Source organism: Phalacrocorax carbo, chromosome Z (genome assembly GCF_963921805.1).
Source record: "Phalacrocorax carbo chromosome Z, bPhaCar2.1, whole genome shotgun sequence".
NCBI classification, from domain to species: domain Eukaryota; kingdom Metazoa; phylum Chordata; class Aves; order Suliformes; family Phalacrocoracidae; genus Phalacrocorax; species Phalacrocorax carbo.
In genome coordinates, this window is record NC_087548.1 from 7,433,596 (window position 1) to 7,453,467 (window position 19,872).

Below are 19,872 nucleotides of genomic sequence, written 5' to 3' on the forward strand. Positions count from 1 at the left end.
AAACTCAGATAGAAGAAGGAGGTTCACAGCATGTGGAAAAGGGGACTGGCCACTTGGGAGTAACATAGGAACATTGTCAGGGTATGCAGAGATGCAACAAGGAAGGCCAAGGCCCACTTGGAACTAAATCTGGCAAGGAATGTCAAGGATAACAAGAAGGGCTTCTTCAAATACATCAGCAGTAAAAGAAAGACTGGGGATACAGTGGGCCCACTGCTGAATGAGGTGGGTGCCCTGGTGACACAGGATGCAGAGAAGGCAGAGTTACTGAATATCTTCTTTGCTTCAGTCTTTACTGCTAAAGCTGGCCCTCAGGCACCCCAGCCCCCAGGAGAGAGAGACAATCTGGAGAAAGGAAGACTTCCCCTTGGTTGAGAAGGATTGGGTCAGAGATCACCTAGGCAAACTGGATCCTCACAAATCCATGGGCCTCAATGGGATGCACCCAAGACTGCAGAAGGAGCTGGTGGACCTTCTTGCTGAGCCACTCTCCATCATGTTTGAAAGGTCATGGAGGACAGGAGAGGTGCCCAAGGACTGGAGGAAAGTAAATGTCACTCCAATCTTCAAAAAGGGCAAGAAGGAGGATGGGGGAAACCATAGGCCAGTCAGCCTCACCTCCACCCCTGGAGATGTGATGGAACAGTTCATCCTGGAGGTCATGTCCAGGCATGTAGAGGACAAGAAGGTCATCAGAAGTAGTCAACATGGATTCATCAAGAGTAAATTATGTTTGACCAATCTGATAGTCTTTGATTATGATGTGACTGGCTGAGTAGATGAAGGGAGAGCAGTGGATGTAGTTTACCTTGAATTCAGTAAGGCATTTGACACTGTGTCCCATAACATCCTCATAGACAAGCTAAGGAAGTGTGGGTTGGATGAGTAGACAGTGGGGTGGACTGAGAACTGGCTTAACAACAGAGCTGGCAGGGTTGTGATCAACAGGGCAGAGTTTGGCTGGAGGCCTGTCACTAGTGGTGTTCCCCAGGGGTCTGTGCTGGGTCCAGTCCTGTTCAATATATTCATCAGTGACCTGGATGAAGGAACCCAGTGTAATCTCCGTAAATCTGCTGACAATACCAAGCTGGGAGGAGTGGCTGATACGCCAGAGGCCGTGCTGCCACCCAGCGAGACCTGGGCAGGCTGGAGAGCTGGGCCAAGGGGACCTAAATGAAATTCAACAAGAGCAAGTGCGAGGTCCTGTACCTGGGCAGGAACAACTCCTTGCACCAACTGGAAGCTGACCTGCTGGAAAGCATCTCTTCTGAGAAGGCCCTGGGAGTGCTGGTGGGCAGCGAGGTGACCCTGAGCCAGCACCGTGCCCTTGTGGCCAAGAAGGCCAATGGTGCCCTGGGGGGCATTAAGAGGAGTGTGGCCAGCAGGTCCTTTGCCTCTGCTCTGCCCTAATGAGAACATATCTGGAGTACTGTGTCCATTTCTGTGTCTCCCAGTTCAAGAAAGGGAGGGAACTACTGAAGAGAGTCCAGCAGAGAGCTATGAAGATGATCAGGGGCCTGGAGCATCTCCTTTATAAGTAAAGGCTGAGAGGCTTGGGTTTGTTCAGCTTGGAGAAGACTGAGGGGGATCAAGACAAAAGAACTATTACATCTGATGGGCAAGGTTAAACATTTGTATTTTCTATGAGTAACCCTATTGATTTCACAGGACTACATGACTTACAAATGCTCAGAACACTAGTAGAGGAAAAGAAAGTCAGTCAACATCAAACACTTAATCCCTGGAAGACCAAAGAAATGGAAAACTCTTAAATCCTACTGTGGACAAGCTTCAGTGTAATTTTCATTTAAGCTATTTACTCTTCCCACAGGTACAGCTGTTCTGCAGTCTGCAGTGTGCTCTGCCATCAGATTATGGAGTGCAAAGTTTGGCATATGTTCCAAAATGAAAACAGTATTGAATAGTTGATATAGATCAAAATAGTTCATCTTTCACTAGGGACATCAAAGAAAAGTAACCATTGCCGTAAATGTCAAATCTACATAGGAAAGCAACAACAAACCACTTTTTCAAGGGTAGGCCTCAGTGTCCAGAGCTGTATATGAAAATATGCAGTCATTCTGGATTAAAAACATATATTCTTTTGGATCATTTTAAGCCATCTTTCGTCTAAGCTGTTCCCATCCTTCACCATTCCCTTCCTCCCCCCACTTTTTTTTTTGTATACTCAAGTACACCACCTGTTCAGGGATGGATGACTCCTTGTTACTAGACTGTTCTCTTTAGAGCCTGAACCAAGGTGTAATAGGAATTTTCCCATTTACTTGAGTAGTTTTGCTGTATTTGCTGAACCTTCTTGCCCATATGGCATGAGAATTGAGTACTTCTACTCTCTTTTTGTCTCAGGCTGTGAGGCTGTATTCTGCTCTCCTTGATAATATGTGGTATACTTCTGTTTTATTCAATAAAATGCTAGAAAGAAAAAGAAAAAAGGTCAGAAGTATCTAATCAAGATTTTAAAACATGAAAAAGGGTTAGAAAAAAAACAAAACAAAAATTAAAAGAGGCGAGGCAGAAATCCTTCAGGTAGAAAAATTCAAATTGTGACCCAAAATCCTTAATTATCAAAAACTTCCATCTGTCTTTACTTTACATTAGACAGGGTGTTATGTTTCTGTTGTCTCTTGTTATGTTTATCTCAACTGAGCAGTTAATCTGCATGTACATTCTTTGAGCAATCTTGGAAGAAGCTTCAATGAGGCTGAAGTGATAGGTGATAGGTGTACATTCGGGTTCCTGGGTAGGACTGTACAGGCTGTCCTGATGTCTGTATTTTTAAATATCAATACCCAATCTAAGTAGTTTAAAGCTAAATAATCAAGTCTGTACATTTTTTTCAATCTTGTTGTCTTGAAAAAAAATACGGTTGATTCATTTGTGAAGCAAATTGTCCTAAAAGCCACATCCAGACACATGAAGGTTAAGTAAGTGCCTGGGAATAGTTAGCATGGGTTTGCCAAGGGCAAATCATGCCTGACAAACTGACTGACTTCTGTGATTGTCTTCAGGTGACTCACTCTGTGTATGAGAAAAACAGATTAAGTTTACCTTGCCTCTAACAAAACTTTCAATGCAGTCTTTAACAGTGTCCTTGTAGCCAAACAAGTGAGACATAGTTTGGATGGATAGACTACGAGGTGGATGGAATTAGGTGGACCACCAAGCTCAAAGGGTTGTGATGAGCAGTACAAAGTCCATCTTACAGCGAATTGCTAGTAGCATTCCTCAGAGGTCAACTGTGAGACAGTATTTTGAATATCTTTACTAACAGCTGAATGCTAGGACAAAACGTACCTTCATGAATGGTACCTAATTGAGTGGTATGCTTGATACACTGGCAGGTGGGGTGTACATACAGACTGGAGAAATGGTCTGACAGAAACTGCATGAGGTTGAGCAAAAGCAATGCACCTGGGATGGACAACATCATGCAGCAGTACCAGCCGGGCACCACTGCAGAGAAAATAGCTTTGCAGAAGAGGACATGGAAGTCCTGGTGGATGAGTTGACCATGAAAAAACAATGGGCCCTTACAGTGAAGGTGGCCAGATGCAACCTTGGTTTTATTAGTAAAATAGCAGCCAGCAGGTCCAAGGAAGTGACCCTTGGACCTTTATTCAGCACTTGTGGGAATATATCTGGAGTATTGTGTCTGGTTTGGGCCCTCCAGGACAAGAAATATCTTGACATACTGAAGTGAGTTCAGCAGAAATCCCCAAGATCGTCTTGTGGGTAGAGCACAAAAAGTAACAAGAGAGGCTGAGAAATCTGACCTTCTGGTTTTGTTCAGCCTGACAAACCAAAGGGGAACCCTCTTGCTGTCTTCAGCCACCTAATAACCATTGAAATGAAGACAAAGCCAGATTTTTCTTGGAGTTGCACAGTGAAAGGATGAGAATAAATTAAAAAAGTTTTGCAACACAAGAAAATCTAATTAATTATGAAGTTTTCTTCACTGTGAGAGTGATTAAACAGTGGAACAAGTTTCTAGAGAGGCTGTGAGATGTCCTTCCTTGGAGGCATTCAAAACTTGACTATGACATGAGTTATCTGCTCTGGGTGGACTCACTATGAACAGTAGTTTGGACTAGAAGAATTACAGAGATATCTTCCATCCTAAATCAGGCTATGATTCTCTGATTTTGGTACATCTTTTAGTAGCATACATTAATTCCTGCTTGGATCATTTGTGCTGGCCTCAGCAACTGCCTCTTACTTCTGAAATGGGATCTACATTTTTTTTTCCACATCTCTTTCTCAAAGATATCGTACCTATCTTCTTATCAATATTCCTTCCGTCAAGTACTACAAAACTTTACCACAGGCAGTTGTTGTTTTCTAAACCATTTAATAACACTCATTTTATTTCAAAGGGTAAAAAAAATAATGGGGTGATAACATGTCCTGAATTGCTACTGGCAGTAACTGTTAAGGCTTCAAGCACTTACTGTTTTTCACCAGCTGTTGCTTTTAGTACCAGCAATTTTATTCCCCCAAACCTAGGCCTATTTATGTTTTTAAGGAAAAAAACCCAGCCACCAGGCAATTGTGAGCAAGCTTTCTGAGAGAAATCGAATGAGTTATTGTCTGCCTTTGTCATTGCTATATCTGCATAACTGGGTAAAGAAGTTACATTCCACTCCATGGTCTGAACCATGGTGTTGCTCATCCAGGCCTGCATGGTGATCTGCAGCAGTTCCAGATTTACCTACCAGCCACCCTGATTATCAGTGATAAAACACTGTTATTCTTTTGTTTGCCAGCTTATGTTACTCCTGAAAAGCTGTATCTTTCTTCCCTCCAGCCCTTAGTACTTTCTATATTTTAAGGTATTATTTATTTCCCATAAATAATACATATTATTTATGTATTTATCATAAACTATGTGTTATCTGTTTCCTGTCTTTCATTATCAATCTTTTCTGTCTGGGAGGATGGAGAAGCATTGGTTCCCACCGCTGACCATTTTTCCTCTAAGAATTTCTGGAAAACCTTGAGAAGAGGCAGGAGGTCAGCCTGGCTTGTGGCATCCGCACTACACATGCTGTCTTTTGACCTTTTCAGTGCTGCTGCCAGAGTCTGGCCAAACTGCAGGTTTGAACTATTTAGCTGACTGAAACATGAGAAATAAATGTCAGAAAACAGCTCTAATCTGCAGAGGAGCTGATGCTGAATGCCTCCCAGTACCGAAGGGACTCTTTAGAGCAGTGTTTTGTCAGCATCCACATCCAAGTTTTGCTGTAAGGCCAACCTTTTCTGCCAGGTATATTGGAGAGGCTCAATCTAATCCCAGCAGCATTTGTTGTGTGTGCGTGTCTATGTGCGTAGATACAATTCACACATGCCGCTAGGTAAACTGAGCTACAGCTTTATCAGTGGTGGACTGAAAAGTCTATAACTCTGGATAAGAATATGAGTTTATCCACTGTAATCACAATTTGGGCTCCCAGGGTGTATTAATACAGCATCTTTTACACATCAAAAGAATATCTGCATAATTTGATGGATACATCATGGATAGAGGAGGTTAAACAGATGCTCCTAGCAAGGAGTTTCCACCATTCTGTTTGTTAAGAGTCTGTTTTATCGTTTTACCCCCGAGCTAGCATAATAGTAATATAATATGTCTTCCTCCCCTCCACCATCCTTCCACCTTCACTCTTCTGCTTCTTTCTTCTCCTCTATATCCTTTACATTGTGGCAATAAAAAAGAACTAGCATCCCAGACAACCTGTTTCGCTTCAGTAAAAAATTAAGATTCTATAAAAATCCCTCCTGACTAATCCTTGAGCATCATTATTGTTTATGTTTCTGTTAGTAAAGTATCTAAGATGTTTTGGGGATATATGCAAGATAGTTTGGGGCTATATTCAACAAAATTGATATTCCAGCTGCTAGCTGTTACTCTGCTTACTTTAATGTGCTCTGTCTTTTGAGTAAAAATCAAAGCCAACAGGCAGCAAATACAAAGGGTTATCCAAAGAAACTGCCTGCCGAGCGGGGATCTTGCCAACAGGACAAGCTAGCTGCAGATGTACGAACAAGTTACCACGGAAACTATAAGATTGCATGTCCTTAGCCTGTAGGAAAAGTGAGGTAATTTGGGCAAGCTTAGCAGGCAATAAGAGAGCTTGTTATGTCTAATTAGCTAAACGTATTCTTACAGCTCTTCCTACCCACTGGCCATTTCAGATTTTTAATATTTCTCCCTCAGCACATTCATTTCTCATTGTTATCCCCTTCTTATGCAGTTCTCCTGACTCAATATTTCATTATGTGTTGTCCACGCTGGCGGATGACATCACATGATGGAGCTGAGTAGATGCTCCTTATGCAGCTGTCATTTCCGTTTTAAGGTTCCTATGTCATAGGCCTCTCTCTTACAATATTCCCATGACCAAGAAAAGACCCTTTGCTCATCCATGAGCTCTTCTTTCAGCACATTAGAAAGGAGCTGAAAAGCAAGACTCTATTAAAGCTCACATGAATTTTTTCAGTCAATTCATATTCTGCATAAGTATAATATTTACCCTGAACTAATATTGACATGGGGAAGATCAATGTCATTAGTTTAATAAAGGTACCGTGCAAGTATTTCCCATAATGAGATTGTTTGACAAACCTTCCCAATAAACTTCAAAATTACTAAACCCTTAAAATTAATTACATGTTCCAGTAAAAAAAAAAACCCAAAACAACAGCACACGACTCCCATTTTCTGATATAACATCCCCCTCTCATTGCATTGAGTAACTTTTTCTTTGAAAAGAAACCCAAATAATAGATGGAAAGGTAAAACATTGTTCTGTAAATTGTGCATAAGGCAATTTGATACCTCAAACATTTCAATATTTGCTTACTTTAGCAAAATACTTCTGAAAAAAAAATATTCTATTGCAGTCAAAATCTCTATATATCTATTACAAATTCATTCTCTGCTTCCCTTCTGTTGAATACCCACTTCAGCAGCCTGGACAGAATCCCTGAATCCCAGCAGATGACAACTGCATGGAGATGAACGGAGAAGGGAGAGATTTGCTGCAATTTTCTTTTCACTGCCAGGAACTTAGCGTGGTGCTCTCTGTCTGCCTGCAAGCTGTGTCTGGGAGTATGTTCAGATATGAAAACTGTACACCAGAATCTAAGTGCATTGCACTCCATGTAGTGTGAAGCGATATGCGGTGTCAGGAGACACAATACTATTTATTGAATTTGGAACAGATATTTTTTGTGACCTTTTTTCCAGAGTTGGGAACTCATATTTAGCTTAAGCATAAAGGAAACTTTTGGAGTTCAATTCCAGTAGTCTGTTCATATGTCTAAAACTGACACATTTAACTGAGCACAACCTTTGGATACTTTGGCTCAAAAGATTACTTCAGTTCTGTGGATCACCAATAATTTTGTTTGGTTATGTGGGGGTTTTTTACTTTATTTACTGTTCTTGTTTGTATTTATATGTGCAAACACATACACAAAAATATACAGCTGTTTCTGCCTCTTCTTTGTTTTCTATTTAGCTCTCCAGACTTCTTTCTGATTTCCTTCAAATTTCTTGAATTACATTTCCCGATCTTCAGCAGACAACTGTGGAAAATAGCACACTGAAAGCAGCATCCTGGTCTGTCTTCCTCACTGACTCTTACTCTGTTTTCTTATCTCCTTATGTCACTGGAGTGTTTTCAGGACAAAATATTGCTGTTAGAGACTGTTACTCCCATCCTCAAAGTAACATATCGATGGAGAGGTTTCCATAGGTTACCAGGTATTAAGTGGATTTACTGAGTCTGCTTAGTGCCTGAGACCTAATGAAGAACTGAATTCAAGTGACTAGTGGAATTTTAATGTCCAATACATGAATGAAAATAGCCTACACCAGTCTATAGATAGATAAAAGATATGAGGGCTGGCTGTACCAGTCTGATAGTTAACTTGTGCTCCCAAAGAAATAGAAATCACTTGCAATGTTAAAACAAGAGTTCAATGCTACTAAATTTTTATTTGCCTAAAAAAGAAAAAAGTCTGAAAGGTACATTTGCAGCTTCTTTTACATGTAAATTTTTAATAACCATCTGTTGTTAGCAGATGATCATTGATTTTTTTTGTTGTTGTTTACAAAAAATTGAAAAGATTTTCCTTTCTTGTGAACTTAAACTGCAATTCCTTGTTTTTTTTCCCTACAAAAACCTCTTCTCCTCCTGTGGATGTTCCAAGTTGAACTGATGTAGAATTGTCTGCTTTTTTCAACCATCTTATGGCCATCTACGTCCTCAGCTGAGTATTGCAATCAAAGTACCTTTAAAGATGACGGACAATTTAGAAAATTGTCAGATCTCTGAAAAATGCTTTGAGCAATTGACCTGCACTTGTTCATCTTGAAGACTGATGCTAAGGATTTAAGTCTTCCACATTCTCTTCAGATTAGACCCAGAGCTATTGCAGAGTGATGCAAGATCATGTGGCTTTGAGTATCCAATTCAGTCAGATCCTGAGGCCATCTCTCTAGAAACATTTCCTGGTATAAAGAAGCTTTAACCTACTCATCAGTCTTGCTTTTGACAAGATAAAGCCAAAAGAGTACAGTCTGTAATAGAGAAAAATAACTTCAGAGAATAACCTGCAGACAGCACCCTGATTACATAGTGATTTTGACGTGAAATGAGATGTTGATTTAATTATTTAACATTACATCTGTGAAATAATGAAGTAATATTATCACAAGTTGGAAACAATAGACCTAGGAGCCTTGTGTATTTTACTTGCTGTGCAACTAGGAAACTGCATGAACAATGGTTCTTTTTACTTGGAACATTTACCTAAAGCAGGAGTGAAATTACCTGGAGTAATAGATCCTGTGTTACAAGGACATAGTGGATCCGAAGTGTGGGAAAAAAGAAATCAAAAAAGGGAGAGAAAGGCTACAGAGAAATCAGTGCTGGGTAATAATCTTCATCACAAAAGATGCTAAAAAACTCCAAAAATTATTCAAGTGAGAATTAGCATTGGATCTAGAATTTTTTCATAACACAGAATCATAGAATGTCCTGAGCTGGAGGGGACCTGCAAAAATCATTGAGTTCAACTCCTGTCCCTGCACAGGAAAACCCCAAATTCACACCATGTCTCTGACGGCCTTGTCCAAATACTTCTTGAGTATCGCCAGGCTTGGCACCATGACTGCCTCCCTGGGGAGCCTGTTCCAGGGCTCCACCACCCTCTGGGGGAAGAACCTTCTCCTAATGCCCAGCCTAAACCTCCCCTGGAACATCTCCCTGCCACCCCCTCGGGGCCTGTCGTTGGCTGTTAGACAGAAGAGATCAGTGCCTGTCCCTCCTCCTCCCCTCGGGAGGGAGCTGCAGAGTGCCATGAGGGCTGCCCTCGGCCTCCTCTGTTCCTCGTACTTTAGCTGCTCCTTGTATGGTTTCCCCTCTAAACCCTTCACCAGCTCCGTGGCCTCCTCTGGACACTCTCCAGTACCTTTATACCCTCAATGTCCTGCGGCGCCCAACACTGCCTGCAGCACTGGGGGTGAGGCCGCCCCAGGGCGGAGCAGAGCGGGACAATCCCCTCCCTCGCCCGGCTGCGATGCAGGGCTCGATGCCCCCCAGGGCACGATGGGCCCTCTTGGCTGCCAGGGCACGCTGGTGGCTCGTGTTCAACTTGCCATTGACCAGAACTCCCAGGTCCCTCTGCAGAGCTGCTCTCCAGCCCCTCGTTCCCCAGCCTGTCTGCACAACCAGGGCTGCCATGTCCCAGGTGTAAAATCCTTCACTTGCTCTTATATATGAAAAAGTGTGAGACGGGTATTTAATGAAATAGCTAGTAATAGCTTTGAGTTTTCATACAAGACTGTAGCAATGACCATAGCAGGTTAGAGAAAATGTCACTGTCATCTAAGAGTGGTCAACAGTGGAGAGCATAAGAACAAGTGTTCAGTGATGCTTCATAAGATTACTTGCCCAGCCCCCCAAAATTCGCAGTTCCCTTGGATCAAATGAGAGTATGATTCTTCCTGACTCAGAACAGAGAGCTTAAGCTGTGTTTCATGTCGACCTTAGTGACTAACTTGTGAGAAATGCATAATTTGGGACAGATGAATCTCTTCAGTTTTGTCTAGAAATTTAATTTTTCTCAATATTATTATATATTTTTCCTTTAAAAAATGAGGAAATTTGTTTTACAATCCCATACTCTGCATTCTCCATCCCCTAAAATATAAGACACAAAGCTCATGACAGAAGATCCAGAGAATCCTGTTACTTTCTGCATTGCTAAAAATTAGTTTTCCTTCCTGTCCAAATGCAAAGTCCAGGTTACAAGGGAAGGGAAAGAATATCCAAGCCTCTGTAATGCAAGTGCCTTCAGAGGTCGGAACAGCTGAGGACGTGAGATGTGTAGCACTGTGCCATGTGCTGTTCCCATGGCATTCAGTCTGTCCGGGCATAAATTCACACAGCAAGACCACATCTTGTCCTTGGCCGAGTCTGCTAATCCTGTCTACTCCATGGCCATTCATGCTAGACCCCATTCTGGTCATCAATAATTCTTCAGTATGAAACCAGTAAAAAGTAACACAGAGTGGCAAGGCAGGAAGAAAACATGGAGGACTCTTATAAGACACTAGCTTTCACATAATTCTGGGGAGGGAGAAAGAGGAAAAGAACTAATTGCAATACCCTCACAATAGCAATTAATGGTATGGGAGCTTTTATCTCATCTAGCCTTGTAATCTAAAAAGCCAGCAAAGCTGAGCCTGCAGAATTGCCTGCCATGAAGTCAGAGTGAGGTTTGTCCAACTAATTATTTCTGAAGACTTCCAAATGGATTTAAGAGTAATGGTGTTGACATGAAATTCTTCTCTCACGTTCCTGCAGCATGTTACTCATTTACTGCTCAGGCTGCTGAATAGAGGTCCCTGCTTCCCCATGAACTGAGTTAAAAAATAAGGCGCACATGTTTGGTTGAATAAAAAATGCTGGTTTGTGTCAACAGAATCTAGCTATGAATTCTAGTGGAATCTTGGGCAAACCAAATTGGTAACTGCAGTGCATACATTTGCAAAAGTGATCATACATAAAGGTTAAAATATTTATCTTTGCAGAAGAAAAAATTTCAACATTATATTTTTAAACAATATTTCGCTTCAAAATTCATTTAAAATTCTGAAACAAAGCAGAGTGTTTATGTTGAGGGAGATGGAAATGGGATTTTAACACCACGGTTTTGGTTTCTGTTTTGTTCTGGTTTGTGTTTTGTTTCTTTGGTTGTTTTTTTTTGTTTTTGTTCTTTTTTTAAAAAATTTACTTTGCATCTACTGTGGATTTGTTTAGACCTGAAACATAGTTATATTGAATGTCTGGCCACAGAAAGGAAACACTGGTTAATCACAAACCCTAGTGTTCAACAATTTTCTGAGCCTGAATTGATTTCCACTTGATCTTGTTTTTTCCCCTCTTTCCAGGGATGTAACTGCTTAGTGGCAAGAATATGATAGGCAGAGTATAAATGTAAATATATGAAGAATGAGAAGAAGGGTGAAAGAGCTTTAAATGCTTTTTTTCTTCTTTTTAAAAAGTAGTCCCTGACCAATATTATGTGAACAAATAACAGTACTGTTTGTCTTAAAAAGACAGAAAGATTGATTTTTCTGTTTTATCTGGTTCTGCTCAGGTTTTCAACCCCAGCCACTGCTGTAATATCCAAGTATTTGAGCTCTGACCTGAACAATAGCATTTCACACTTGGAAAGATCCTTACACCTGCCCATAGAAAGTCTCTGCCACTATGCCTGTTGATACAGCACTTGTCCAAGGAAAAAACGAATAACTGTCAAAAATGACATAGGTATAATAGATCTGCTTTTGGGTTAGTGGATTGGGTTGCATGTTTCTCAAAGCAGGGATTAAATGCTTACAGTGAAAACGTTTGACTCTAGGAAAGGCAAGTGGAAATGTAGGAATGCTCAGCTCAGCCTTCACTGGACCCATTCCCATCTATCAAAATATAGATCTTGTCCCTGTCCAGATTATTGGGTAGGTTCCTCATGTGTGTCAGTGCCGGGTGGCTGGGGACCACCTAATTTCTTCCTGGTACCTTAGACATAGAGTGATGAACTGGCACTAGTGAAAATTCGTCAGTCCTGGTTGTTTACCATTACTGAGAAATCTCTCAGGTGTTGTGCGGGAGTGCCTTCAGCACAAACTCAGTGGTCAGTGCTGGGATTAATAAAATTATCATTTGTGTTGGATAGGCGAGACCCATTTTTTGCTTTTTGTTGTCCAAGATGACATTTACTTTCTAGACCCATGAGATTATTTTTCTCTTTTTCTCTTGGCAAATTTGCATATTGGAGACCTAGGAAATCATTAATACCTTTGATCTCTCCAGCTTTTTTTGTGTGGAATATTACAGGTTTGCACCCACACCAAAAGGTTATGATGCTTGTTCTGATGTGCTGAAGGGACATGAACATTTGTGTGGATTCTTCTGGATTGCCTACCTGTCTCTAAACTGATATCCAGGTGCTAATACACAACCTGGCATTTGGTTGCTTGTTTTCTGCAATGGGGCCCGTCATGAAAGAGAAAAAATCCACCAGAAATTAAGGGAAGAGATGTGGATCTTTCCTAGACATCATTCAGAATACTCGTGGCTTTTTCCTACTGCTTTTATTATTTGCTGTGGTACATACAAGGCCGCTTAAGATGCTGCATCCCTCCCACTATGTCCTTAAGCAGTTATCATTTGTTTACAGCTCACATAAATTATTGTCTGTCAAAAAAAATACAGAGCTTGATCAAAACCCACTGGAATTCCTTCTATTAGACTCAGTGGGATTTAGATGAGCACTCTGTTGAGCAACATGTGCCCCCTTCTGTCTCTGATTAGTGATAAAGACCTCATGTCTTCAGCAAAAAAAAAAAAGAAAATAATCACAGAACAAAGTTTTTGTATCTATAATTATCACTCTATTTCCCATTTCGGCGTTAATGAAGACTGCCAGGGTGGAAGTCTGTAATAAAAATTTAGTGGAGTCCTTGCAACCCTTAGGACTCCACCTGCAGCCTCCAGACTTCTACATAGTAACCTGGACATCCAAATTACAGGGGGGAAACTGCAAAAGCCATCCAAGTAGACCATGCTGTTGCAGGGATGAGATGCACAAGTGGAAATGCATTGCTTTCCTGCAGGAAGGCCACCACTGGCTCTCCCAAGATGATGCTGTTGACTCTCCCAATACGATCTCTGTCAATAAAATCTACTTTGGGATGTTTTTGTTGCTGCCTTGGCCAAAGGAGAGACAAAGCTGAACACATAATAATCTCGTCTTGATGGAAATTTGCCAACTAATGACAGTCCAAGGGCAGAGGTAGATTATTGATCTGTTCAGTTTCTTTGCACTTTCCTTCTCAGATCCAGCTATTTCTATGTTCTGCTTATGGGGTGCAGTGATTGCCAGTGCCTCCCCACCCACCATCCAGCCTGGGTGGCTTTGTGCTCTCCTTTCAGTTGTGCAGGAGCTGACCTTAGTGGGGAAATAGCTGTCTTAAACATGGCAGCTCATCCATCACGGCTTTCACAGGCTGTCAGCGTTACATTTAATCTCACTTGTAATTTTCCAAGGGAGGTTTGCAAAAGCCACAAACAGAATCTTAATGCTATAAAATGTGGTTTGTAGCTAGTAAGTACTTCCTGTCTGTATTAAGATGTGTTGCATTCCAGCTGCCCTGAACTATCCACAGACAAAAAGCTCCCAAATTCATCTACGGTCCCATGTGCTACTCACAGTCCACATGCTGTTGTAACTGGTATATCTTCCCTCTCAACTCACTTGTCCCCACATGGGCACTCAGAACCATGCACTTTGCAAGGAAGGCATGAAAACCTCTTTTCCTGGGGCTTTGCCTATTTTTGGACTTGTCTTTCTGGGGGGTCTTGTTTTTTGGTTATACTGTGAGCTTCATGCGCTGCTTCTGTAAGTCCTGATCCAAACCCTGCCCAGACAACCACAGTTTTTAAAGTTTGGATCGATCTCAGGAAGGTTCTGCCAGCTTTTAAATTTTCATTTTTCATTATCTTCACTACATCGGTTTTCCTCCTTCATTCGCTTCTTAAGGTTTACCAGCAAAGGAACGAGCTAAATTGGAATCAATATAACCCAAATTATACTCTGGGAAACAATGCCAGATTCAATCATGGAGGGTTACTCTAAAGTTGAGATATAAAGCTCTGCTTCCCAGATATATATTAAATAGAATGACCTCGCTCCCTGACCTGTCTGTGTCATGCTAACAGATCATATCTTCCGCTGATACAGACCCACGGAAGCTGCAATTTGTCAACAAGTCCCTGAGCTGTGCAGATCTGGGACGGATTTCTATGACATAGTTTCTCTTCTGGCAATAAGATGGGAACAAGGTAAATCCCTGGAATTATGTGGGTGTCAGTGATCTCATCAAGGGCTTTATCTCTTGTTTCTCATTCCATAGGTGTCTAGCTTCTTGACCGAATTATGAACCGAAAGAAAAATGTCTATTTTTCCTCTAGACGTATCTCCGTATTTACAGTTTTTTCAGCTATCAGATTAATTAAATTACTCTATCTATATTTTCATTGGTGCTAGAAGCAGTAGTGGTAATTATGCAGCATTAGATTTCAGAGAAATTTGTTTTCAGCCTTGATGCTGAAAAACCTCAACTAAACGTCCTGAAATTGTTTGTGCCAGGTGTCCTCCTCATGCTAAACTAGTTCAGAAAATTTCACCAAAGCAGTTAATCATTTCCTAAGGGCAAGATTTAAGAAAAATACCATGTTTTGAAATGAACTATTGCCATTGATAACTTTAATGTAGTCTCTACAATTTGGTAGGAGATCGGAGTCCAAAACCAAACTTTTGCTGCTTTTTATAGAAATCCAGCCAAATTTGGCAAAGATACAAGCCTCCAGCCACATAAAGACTGTGAGTAAGTTTTCTGCACAATTTATTTCTCCTGAGTATTCTCCAATTCTTACAGCTCTTAGCAGTCTTGTTTCATTACAGAGCATAGCATGTCTTCCCTGCAGTTGTTCTTCCTTGCAGGTGGGGGAAAACATAGTTTTGATCCTAGAAAATAAAATAAAATAAAAAAAAAACAAGCACAAGAGCTGAATGAGGGAGTAATTAGATAGGCAAAGACTAGAAAACCACAGAGCAGAAGGAAGGGCAATTTTTTATATTTGAGCATTGCTGTGCTTGCATCATAATTATATTTACAGCCTTACCATTCTTTAAATAAGGATGTTTCAGATTATGTACATTTTTTTTTCCTTTTAGGTAGTGAATATATAAAAACTTCACTGAAACTGCAGCTCTGTGTAATCATTTGCTCAGAACCTCTGTCTCTTTAACAAAATAAAATAAAAAATCCTCCTACAGCTTAAGCAACACATAGGAAGGAAAAAAATGATTATGAAGTCCAAAATAGACCAAAATAGTCTTATATCCAGACAATCAATTTCTCAATGGTGCCCAATAGACATATTCAATCACACATTTTGCTTACACAGCTGCCCAGAGAAAAACAAGGACCATATTGCTACCCATCTCCTTTTGCTAAAGGTTGGCAATTATAGCAGTTGGAAAGTGCTAACAATCTTTCATTGTGTCAGTGAGTATTATTCAGGTTGGCATACAACCTCCCTGCTTACCCTTACAATATTCTTAATTAAATTAAGATTTTACATGTAACATAGGGCAATGATTTTACTAATGTTACAAAGTTCGTGACTCAATGCAAAGGTAGTGGGGAAGAATTCTGTGATCTGTGTTACGTGGGTACATGCTCAGGGCAGATTTACCTCCAGGCTGGAATGAGCTGAACATAGAATCATAGGATCATAGAATATCGTGAGTTGGAAGGGACCCACAAGGATCATCAAGTCCAACTCCCGTCCCTGCACAGGACAGCCCCAAATTCACACCGTGTCCCTGAGGGCTTTGGCCAAGTGCTTCTGGAACATCGCCAGGCTGGTACCGTGATGCCTCCCTGGGGAGCCTGTACCAGGGCTCTACCACCCTCGGGGGGAAGGACCTTTCCCTAATGCCCAGCCTAACCCTCCCCTGGCACATCTCCCTGCCATTCCCTCGGGGCCTGGCATTGGTCACCAGAGAGGAGAGATCTGCTCCTGCTTCTCCTCTTCTCCTTTTCTGTTTCACCCAACATCCTGTTTCACACTGTGTCCAGCTTTACAGATAGGAACAAAAAATGCAAGGTGATGTCATAACTTTATAATAAAGAGCATTTTCCTCATGAGAGAGTGGGAGACAGTTTGTCTGTATCTTGAAACATCAGGGTTTATTTCCCTAATAAGTATAAATTGCATCTGTGTGTTCATGAAGATAGAAATAAGAAAGAAACCCCAACATCCGTCTTGTGGTAGACAGTAGCAATTGATACTTTTCATAGCCTATTATGTCGCCTTTCTCACGGCTGTCTCAAAGAAGTTTTTTGCCTTTTTATCCAGATGGCTGGAAATTTGCTTGAATAGATCATGATATCCAAATACAAATAAAAACAAAACCTGGTATTTCTGACCTAGAATTTGAATATACATCATACATTTCATTCATACAGTTCATTTGTTCAGTTTTATGTTCAAATACTGAAAAGGAAAGATAGTCTACTGACTGGAAAGCTGGCTTAACATTTACAAGATCATAGGATTTGTTCCTTGTTTTGCTGCAGACTCTCTGCATGTTACTGGATGAGGTCCCAAAGTGCAAAATATACCTTAAGCGGTAGGCAGTGGTACTCCTTATGATAAGCTTATATACTCTATCTAAACCACACGTTAATCAGCATGCTGTGCACCCTTCAATTTAGCAGGCTGGCAAGTCAAATGCCAAGAGATAGCCAATATGGAAATTTTATGAATAAGATCTCTGTTTCAAAATTCAGGGAATTTTATAGAGTTCCCTCATTCCCAATCACCCAATTCATGGTGATTCCTCCCCTTACAGTTCCTCAAAATACAAAGTCACATTTCCTCTATGTTCTCTGAGAATAGTAAGTACATGAAACTACTTAGGGAACATGAGCTGAAAAACAAATATATTTGGATCTTTGTACAGCTCAGGCATGAGCTAAGTGATAGGATTACCAGCCTGCCAAGACCAAAACACTTAAAGGCGTGCTCAGAAATTAATGTGACTGAAAAAATCTTAAGGTACGAATGCTAGCGTGCTTAAAGAGTCAAGTTTCCTCCAGGATTAGGTTAATGCTGAACAGGGATTTCTAGGACCTTAATTCCATGTAAGTCTTTTTGACCATCTGTTCCAGTCTGTGGAATAAAGGTACAAGCACTATCAAACTGTACAGAATTACTGCACTAAAGAGAGGAAATTCATGGAAAATTTGATGCAAAAGAATTAGGGAAATAATATACCTGAGCATATGAATATTGCCAGTATATTCTCTTCAAACATTTCATGGATTCAGTCTGATCCTTTCACTCTTGAATCTGTGGTGTACTATTAGAATACTTTCCTGTAAAATTAAAGGTTGGTGATTTGCAATATCCAAAAATTCAGACTACATATACTGTAATGTTCTTATGTTGACTCATGCATTAGGCAATATTTATAGACTTTTCTTATCCTTCTAGGTCTCAACTGAAGAAGGGATGAGCTTAGCCAGGGAATACTCCTGTGCTTTTTTTGAGACTTCAGCTGCTCTCCGCTTCTACATTGATGATGTCTTTCATGGACTAGTGAGGGAAATCCGAAGGAAAGAGTCCTCACTGCCCATGGTAGAGAAGAAGATGAAGAGGAAGGATAGTCTGTGGCGAAAGCTGAAAGGATCGCTGAAGAAGAAAAAGGAAAGTACAACCTGATGGTAATTCCCCGTGAGCCACCCATCAGGAGCTGACCACAGTAACCTGTAACAATTCAGAAAAGCAGCATTGACACAGCATCTTCCAGACCAGGTCCTGGAGTTCCTTCCCTTCAGTCCTCATGCAGAAGTAGCTCCTTGAAGGTCCAATTCATGGTTGCCCTGTGGCTCCTCTGTATTATAGATAAAGTCACTTAGCATACCCTCTCATCCCTTCTCTGCAAATCTGAGTAGAGAAAATACTGTGGTTTTTTCCCTATGGTCCCTGCTGGTCTTCAGACACTAAGACTTAAGCCAGCATCCAAGGCAGAAGCATTTTCCACCATGTCTGGGACAAGGGATGCACTTACTGCCTCCTCTCTACATGCATGGATCATTTCACCATCCTAGGAATGAATAACATTGATTTCAGTTGATATTTTGACTGTATAAGGATGTTAGGATTTGACCATCAGCTTTGCAGTCACATGTAGTTTAGGGTTAGACTGTGCTCAGCCTGTGCACGCTTGTCTGTATGCGAATGTGTGTGTGTGAACCAGGCCCAAAGGGAAGGCTTGGAGGCTCCCGATTTTGACCCTGCGGAGCCCCATCCTCATGGTGTCCTTTCCATTTAGCAGGAAGAGTTGGCAAGCATAGCACGAGTCACGCACCTGCCATCCAGAGGCTCAAGGCTTCTGCTCTGTGTCCTCTGCTCATTACTCACCAGGACTGGCTCGCAGAGGTGCAGTGTCCTACAAACATGCAATGCATTGGCCACGCTCCTGCACCCCACTAAGGAGCCCACAAAGGCACTGTCTGTCTGATGCTTCCCAGAGCCCTCCCCAGGGTGGTGCAGCTCTGTCCCACTCTGTAATAACATCTGTGATGTAGCATTCAGTCCTCGACTTACTAGAGAATTGCATCAGGTCGGTCACCACTTTTCACAGTCCTTGAACATCCAAGTGAATCATTTGACCGATCAGTTGGACAGGTCTTTTAAATATACCTTTTTAAAGCTCGCATGGTAGCGTATAGTCTCATTGACTCTTTTCCCCCAGACTTCTTTTATTAATGCCTTTATTTATAAAATTTACAATTAAAACATGCATACATTTTGCCAAAAAATAAAGATTGTGATTTCCATGAAAATATACCAGTAGTCAGTGTCATCTGTGTCAGTGTTGAAGTGATATAATTAGAAAAATATGTAAGTTCTTTAGTAAATATTCATTTTTTTTCACTTTTCTTTGACTATTTTGCAGGGTTTAAACTAATAGTATTTTGGATAGTCTTGGGGGCAGTTGATTTGTTTTGGTTTGTTAAATTTGAAAAGGTTATGGTTTTATGCAGAATTTCAGTTCATTAAAATCTGGTAGTTTGTTCTCCACTTCCCCCTCCTTTCAAGAAAATCCAGCGAAACTTTTTGACTTGTCAAAAATTCCCGATCAAGAGTACTACTTTACTGTATATAGTTAGATAGTATGGGGCTATATTTCTATTTTGGAGAGATTATTTCAGAGGAATATAAGCACATACATGCATTCAAGGTGAATTTTCTGTTTGCTGCCTCCAGTTGCTGAAGTCTGCATTTATACTATTGTAATTACTGTTATTATTTTTACCTGTATTGCCACAGAGATTTTAGGTCAAGCATCCTAGAGACAAAAAGGTTTACTTGTCCAAAGACTTTATGAGCTAAGTATTGGTGGAGAGACAACAGGAGGCTGCACTGAACAGATGGCAGCTATGAGACAATAAATAACAAGGGGAAACATCTGTGACTGTTCCAATACTGCACACTGCATAGAGGAGGATGAAGCAGTCATTCCATGCATAAGAGACCATAGAAATTACTATTCCGAGAAACCTTGAGGGATGCTTATTGGTCTTTTTCAGGCAGAAGTCAATTGAAAACCATTTAGTCTTGGTTATAATGTCATTTCACTCACCCTACTGAGGGACATATTGTATCAACACTGGTGTGGCTTCATAGTTTTAGGGGT

General features: G+C 40.9%; 1 protein-coding gene across 1 annotated transcript in view; it reads left to right on the forward strand.

Annotated features, from left to right (window-relative positions):
• Positions 1-18,970, forward strand: part of RIT2 (Ras like without CAAX 2) — a 188,542-nt gene extending 169,572 nt beyond the window's left edge. Inside the window, exon 5 of the mRNA XM_064438028.1 lies at positions 17,664-18,970. Coding sequence (XP_064294098.1) covers positions 17,664-17,891 — 228 coding nt within the window. The 3' untranslated portion in view covers positions 17,892-18,970. The remainder of the gene's footprint in view (positions 1-17,663) is intronic.
• The last annotated feature ends 902 nt before the right edge of the window (positions 18,971-19,872 follow it).